This window comes from Esox lucius, chromosome 20 (genome assembly GCF_011004845.1).
Source record: "Esox lucius isolate fEsoLuc1 chromosome 20, fEsoLuc1.pri, whole genome shotgun sequence".
Taxonomy (NCBI): Eukaryota; Metazoa; Chordata; class Actinopteri; order Esociformes; family Esocidae; genus Esox; species Esox lucius.
This window is the reverse complement of record NC_047588.1, coordinates 22805121-22812723: the sequence shown is the minus strand read 5'-3', so window position 1 is coordinate 22812723 and position 7603 is coordinate 22805121. Positions and strand designations below refer to the sequence as shown.

At 38.0% G+C, this 7603-nt stretch overlaps 1 protein-coding gene across 1 annotated transcript in view; it reads right to left on the bottom strand.

The window, feature by feature from the left end:
* Positions 1–442: 442 nt before the first annotated feature.
* Positions 443–7603, bottom strand: part of grik2 (glutamate receptor, ionotropic, kainate 2) — a 330777-nt gene continuing 323616 nt past the window's right edge. The window contains exon 17 of the mRNA XM_013139315.4: positions 443–2265. Within this exon, the coding sequence (XP_012994769.2) occupies positions 2101–2265 (165 nt within the window). The 3' untranslated portion in view covers positions 443–2100. The remainder of the gene's footprint in view (positions 2266–7603) is intronic.

Below are 7603 nucleotides of genomic sequence, written 5' to 3'. Positions count from 1 at the left end.
CTCTAGCATCAACAAGGCATTTTCGCCCACAGGACTGCTGCATACTGGATGTTTTTCCCTTTTCGCACCATTCTTCGTAAACCCTAGAAATGGTTGTGCGTGAAAATCCCAGTAACTGAGCAGATTGTGAAATACTCAGATCGGCCCGTCTGGCACCAACAACCATGCCACATTCAAAATTGCTTAAATCACCTTTCTTTCCCATTCTGACATTCAGTTTGGAGTTCAGGAGATTGTCTTGACCAGGACCACACCCCTAAATGCATTGAAGCAACTGCCATGTGATTGGTTGATTAGATAATTGCATTAATGAGAAATTGAACAGGTGCTCCTAATAATCCTTTAGGTGAGTGTGTGTGTATGTATATATATATATATATATATATATATATATATATATATATATATATATATGTATGTGTGTATGTGTGTGTGTGTGTGTGTGTGTGTGTATGTATGTGTGTATGTATATATATATTCAATTATTTAGATTTTTCTTCTTTAACCTGAAGTAAAAATATCTTTCTTTTAAATATGATTCCTTTACATGATAAAAATATTTCTTTCCAAAATGTATTATGCCACTGAAATTCTAATATAATTCTCCTGTGCCCCCTAAATAAACATGGATCCCCCATCCCTATTAGACCAGTCCTTGGAGGGTGTTGTTCTCATGTCCCCTGGAGAAGGTTGTGTTAGCCTTGAAGGAGCTGCTATTCACTGGCCTCCAGTGGAGAGACTGTTTCTCTTTCTGCCGTGGACAACAACCGCAGTACATTTAGTGTTAATAGAAATTATTACAAAATGTTTTATCTTCGTACAAAAACATCTTTTCATATAAATTGCATTTGCACAATTAAATGTGAGGATTCTGTTACTAAAATAAAAGCCACAAGATTACAGAAAATAATCTGAAACTCAATGTCAAAAAAAGAAATAATGTGTACCCTTAAAATCTGATAATGCAATATGTACTGTATTCTTGCAGCTGTTGTGAAAATCCAGTCCAATAACTTATGAAGAAATGAATAAATAAAATAAACACTTCAATGAATAGTCCTCATGTGAAATCTGCAGTTCTTTTCAGATTTTGTTTCAGTGATCCTTGCCTGCTCTTCTGCTTGCCTTCAGTTTAATGCTCAAGGTTACTACTTTCACTTTGTCACTTCCTGTTACATTCACTGAATACTTTTTACTTAACTGTCTCTTTCCTAATAATCTCTTGCTGCTTGTACTTTTACACACATTATTTATATTTAAAAAAAAAATGTCTGTCCCTATAGACCCTGACTCATATGTTTAAAAAGTATTAGTACTTATAAACATAAATAAATTAAATCACTTATTGCCTGATGCATGATGAACTCTCAGAATGAACTCTCATCAACATTGAATCATATGACTAAGCAATGCCTTTACACATGTTGGCAGCAGATTTGGGTTTGTGGCTTTGGGTTTAATTAGGAACTTGTGGTTTTTCAGCCCACCTGATTTCCCTCTTCCTCTATGTTTGGAAAACGGTGTATGTGTTTGCCTAACATCCATGGTTGAGTAATGTACAATTTCTTGTGCTACCTTTTTTAAGCCATTGTGATATTGTCACTAAGGAAGATGAAGTCATTGGGTAGCAGTTAGAGAATACAGGTCTGAAACTCTGTAACTCTTTTATTAAACTATTCCCTTCCTCCTGTGTTCAGAGTCCTGGAAATATCGCTTTCTTTTTCAATACTAAATCCTGACACCACTTCTTGCCAACATGCATTCCCAGGTAGAGAAATGAGGTAACTCACATTAAATTGCTCCCAAGTTGGTTCAAGTTATTTCCACAGGAAACATTGTTAAATCTCTTTTAATCTTAGGCTAAGTGTCTAGGAACAACAATGGCAGATAGTTAATCCAGTCATTGGTCAGAGCAGCTCTGCTCCTCTCTTCTCCAAATGTTTTCATTCTTCTCTTTTCCTTTCTGCTTCTAACATATCCCTACCGTCCACATTCACAAATCCACGTACATAAATCAGCCATCAGCCTTTGTCCCTACCTCAATATCGCTGCACCCTACACACCTCCAAGTTACAGTATATAGGGATAGAGTGAGGGACTTTAGGCCATTGTCTCTTTCCCTGGGAGTCTGCGGTCATTGAAGGTGTGCATGTTGATGACCTCCTCTGTCTTGACCATGACAGGTGGCTGGGGCTTGTGTTTTAGGCGCCGCTGGCACTTCAGGGACACCCGCAACTCGTCCACCATGGCACTGCAGAAGGACCTCTGTAAGAAAGAGACCAAGACAGAGAGAAAAAAGAGGGGGGACAAGGATTTCAGAGATCTTTCTCTGTTTTCAAATAATATGGCAGTAGAAAAGCCCATCAGAGCAGAGCAGATGACTGCAGAGCTACCACTCCCCCAGGCAGGCTCTCTACAGCTACCTCTCTGAGATCTTCCAGCTAAGGCTGGCTCAGAAAACAGGCAACGGAGAAAGGATCTGCCTAAGAAAGAGCGTGTGAGATAGGGTTGGAGCTGGAGGAGATGGCTGTAGGTTTATCACCTCTGGAAAGGGCAGGTGGGCTGAGATTTGGTATGGTGTTGCGGTGAGTCAGGTTTAAGTTGCAGGTTTACATATATGCGGATAGGGTTGTTACTGTAAATGTAAATGATAATCAGAGCAGGGTTTGCACAAAATTTGTCTGGGCTTCCTCTTGTATTGGGAGATGAGATGTGAAACATAAGCAATATTTATTGATTTAAACTTAACCTACTGACAGCTTATACAGTATCATACATTCAATTACTATTGTAGTACATTTATTCAACCTGTGGTAATGGTAGCTTGCACTAATAGCTTGTAATTATAAAAATGTGTTGACATTTTTCTAATTAAAACATGCCTTTAGCCCAGGCAAGATTTATTTTCAGATTGAGCACTTGTGTTTGGTTGGTGAGTAGAGGGGTTTAAGGAAATACTGATGGCCTGCGGTGGGCTAATGCAATGGAAGTGTGGATTGAAGGGTTAGACAGAAAGCTGTGCACGATGAGATACTGGAGTCCATCTGGAGTTTCAAACGCATGCATAAACAAATGTACATGCACACACACACACACACAGAGGATCTTAAGCTTGCTAAAGCAGTTTCTCCATGGCAGATTCCCCTCCCATCCCTCTCTGTAAGGCAGCCCAGCCGGGGCCCAGACCCATACAGAAGCATGAATTATTGATGCATATTACATTTCGTCTGAGTCAAATCCTGTGTAGCTGCATGGCCAATTAAGTTGCTGCCTCTTCTTCTTGCTTCTCCTTTTCTCAAAAGCTACATTGGCATTTGCAAATGGTGCATTAAACAAAGTAGAGTGACTAAACTAAATCTGAGACTGCTATTCTTGGAGATACTATTAGGGGAACAGATTTCAAGGGACTAATAGCATGTTATTGCAAATCACAAGAGGGGGAAAATACAGTAAAAGCCTAGGTTAAATCATCCACACACACATATATATGTCAAGCAATTACTTTCATTTGTTATAGAGCCATCATGGAATTGGAATATTTTAAGATATCTCACTTTAACTCACTTTTAATAAATTCCAACAAATGAGAGGCGTGATCAGAACAATTAATTGTATAGTATGATTGACTGATTTGAGACATACAGCTGGACATTTGAATTGTAAATATTTATTGATCGTGCTGCCCTACTAAGCTGTGTGTCTTGTATTGCTCATAGAATAATGATTTAAAAATATATATTTCATGTCCATAGCTGCCAGAATCAGATGCCAACAATGACAAGCCCTGTAACCTGTGCACTCACACACTTTCTCTCGACGGGCTCACATAAATGTGCACATTCCAAATAGTGCAAAGTAGATCAGCGGCTTGAATGACACACATAGGAACCAAAACATTTGCGTTTTTTTATCAAAAATAGGCTTATTATATTTTTTGAGGGCTTTAATGCATGATCAGAATTACAGATGAATAGATCATTTTATTTGTATTATTATTTTTGTAAAAAAATATATATAAATTATTTGAGATCCAGGGCAATTCATAAAGGATTCATAAAAATGCCTAGGTCTTATGACCCCAAAGTTCTTATTTTTCTTTTCCTTTATTTCTACAGAGACAGTCAGACTGAGATAAGGGTCTCTTTTATCGCTGAGCCCTGTGTACAGCACTTTAAAAACAGAAAGATAATTAAAAGAAACATACATTTTACAAATAAAAATGACATTCAACAACAATGTTAATCTTTAACGTTGCTTTAAATTGTCTTGTAGAAACCAAGACATCTAGTTAAAAATTATCCTGAAGTTTATTCCAGGAATGAGAAGCACTGTATTTAGAACTATTGACCGTGTTGTTAATCCAGCACCAGTCGGGGCCATGGCCTCAACTGCTGCAGACTGTGAAAAGTTCTTAACCTTTTTTAATCAGAAAATTGCTAATATTAGATCTATGATAAACCATACTCTGCCCCGTATTAAAGTTCCTTACCCCTGCCTAAACTTATTTAACTATTTTACTGCAATTGTTTTAGAAGACCTTTAAGATATCACATCTCATTTAAAACCATCCTTTTGCCCTCTAGATAATAATAATAAAGAAATTATTGGAAAAGTAGGCCCTGAACTACTCTTCATTATAAACAGTTCTCTCAGCACAGGTTGTGACCCTGACTATTTGTCAGCATGTGTTCAGCTTCTTACAGGTCAATTTCCAAGCTGCCCTTTTTATCCAGAATTTTCAAAAAAGTTACCACATTTACAGTACTACAAAAAGCCTCTTACAGGTAAATTTCCAAGCTGCCCTTTTTATCCAGAATTTTCAAAAAAGTGACCACATTTGCCTGTACTACATTTACAGGTGGTGGAACACTTTTATTTTTGAGAAATTCCAGTCAGGCTTTGGTCAGAAACTCAGACATGACACCGCTCTTGTTAAGGTTACAAATGACTCGATGAATGCTGACTCTAGAGTGTTCAATCTTGTTGTTACTGGATCTTAGTGCAGCTTTTGACACTACAGACCACAACATTTTAATTGACAGACTTAGAAATTGAGTTGGGATCTCAGGGATTGCACTAGATATCTGTCGTATCTGTCAAATAGAGCATTTGTAGTGTCCATTAACAATTACATGTCTTGGTGCCTCAGTGGTGGAATAAACCTCCCCTTGAAGCCAGGATAGTAGAGTCCCGCCAAAAACAGCAGGGGGAAAAAATGTTCTTCTAAAAGCGGCTGAAACTCATCAAATAGGTAAGTTATCTTAATTATCTTAAAAAGAGAGAAAAAAATGAAAATGCACTTAAGTTTGATTTCTCTGGCACTGACTTTGCCAGCTAACGGCTTCAAATTACAGTGTCTTTATTATGATTTTCAGATGTTGGTTTTCCAAGTCACCTTAAGAGGAATGCACTTATTGTAAGTCGAGTGGAATAAGAGCGTCTGCTAAATGTGTAAAATATATCTTCCTCTGTGCCTGTCATATGTGGTGTTCCGCAGGGTTTCATCTTGAGGCCAATCCTGTTTTCTCTCTATGCTTACATTAGGTAATATAATTTGTCAGCATGACAGTTCTGTTCATTGTTATGCAGATGATATGCAGTTGTATTTGTCAAAATGACTTAAGCCAAATGACTTGAGCAAGTTGTGTGTTCTGCATAATTGCCTGGAAGATGTTACAAACAGGATGTCCAATAATTTTCTGTCAAACACTGATAAAACTGAAGTTTTAGTTATTGGACCTCCATCTATTTCAGATGGGTTCTATATAAGTTCAGTTGGCTCTAGGATCTCTAGCAAAAAATACTGTGCCTTTGGGCAGAAAGTTGGGAGTTCTTTGATCCAGACTTAGACTTTCAATATATCATTCAACAAAAAAAAAGGCAAGCCTAGTTCTGCCGTCCCGCAAAAGAAAGTACTGCCCTCTTGAGTTTCCAACCCAGGTCATCCACATGAAAAGCTGTGTCGCTAACCACTACACCACAGAGCTCTATGGTTGATAGGTTTCAGTATAGCCTCTTGCGTCTATCCTGAACAAATCCTCTTTTGCCACTGGCCGTTTTAACAGCTAATTGGCCATTCATGAATGATATTGATACAGCTAAACTGACTAACGTTTCTTACTAAGTTTACCTCCACCACAAATAGCTGTAACTATCAAGAAAGATGACAATAACAAACTTTTTCTTCAAGTGAAACTACGAGAGAATCGTGAAAATAAAATAAATAAATGTTGTTGTTCACAATAGATTAGAACTTAAGTCTTCCACGTGAGAGGCACTGTCTTTAACCATAAAGCCACGGCATTACGCATTTCGCCACTCACTAAACACTATTGAGCATTGTGTTAAACTGACAAACGTTTCTTATTAAGTTTACTTCTACCACAAATAGCGTCTATGAACTGTATTGCTTTTGCCATTGGCCATTTTAACAGCTTATTAGCCAGTAATAGGCTTACTAGTATCTACTAACTTCCTAGGAATAATCATAAGAATTGAGCAATTGCTTGCGAGACTGAAGATGAACTTTTCCATGCCAGAAACAGTCGCAATATAACCTCACTATAAGGCTCACTATAACGTAACTACTATATGTTGTAGCCAGCAAATGTGTTTGTCTAACCTGACCCAAAACGCATGCACGAATGCGTACTTCGAAAATCCACCAGAAACAGATGCACTATAACCGCAAACTGTTTTATTTCAGGCTTACTATAATGCAGTCACTGGATGTTTTAGCCAGCGAAGTTTTCACCAATATGGAATAATTCACAATGCGTACTTCGCTTCGCCTGTGAGGATACACGAACTCAAGATCTATAGTTCCCAAGTCCGCTTCTTTATCCACTATGCTATTTAACAAGGGTTGGTCGGTCAGTCAGTCAGTGACTTTCGCTCTTCTTAGCAGGCTCCACTTACTTATTTAATCCAACATTACCTTAAAGTATCGAACAACTCTGTTTTATTAAAGGAGAAAAACAGCGAAGTTTGTAGCCAGCGAAGTGTTTGTCTATCGTGAACAAATCCTAATATCTACCAGAACTGTTTTATTTTAGGCTTCCTATTACGTAGCTACTGAAGGATGTAGCCAGCAAAATGTTTGTCCTGAACAATTTCTCAGGCATAATGTGTATTGACTGTGACAGAATTTGAATGCGGGACCTGTTGTTCCGTAGCCCTAGTCTCTAACCACTACGCTATTTAACAAGGGTCAGTTAGTCAGTCAATCAGAGACATTCGCTCTTCTAGGCCGGCTCCCCTTAGGCGGTCCGGGCAGAAAAGACTAGGTATGAAATGAATAGGCTGTGAATGGTGCTTAGTGGTGTTGACTTCAATGCCAATGCATAGCTCTAGTCTCGCAGATTAATTGTATATACGATTTTTCCATAGGTGACATGAAGAAGTTATCGAAAAACCGAGAGGAGCTATTAGAAAAAAACGAGGTCCAAAATGAGAGAGTTCAAAGAGAGACGATAGGATGTGTGTGCAATTTAGTTTCTCTTTCCCTCCTAAAATTATTTATATTTACATTTTCGATTTACATTTGATGAATTAGCCTACACAATAAGCTGAACCTCCTATTGAAAAACGGTAACCCTTGTGA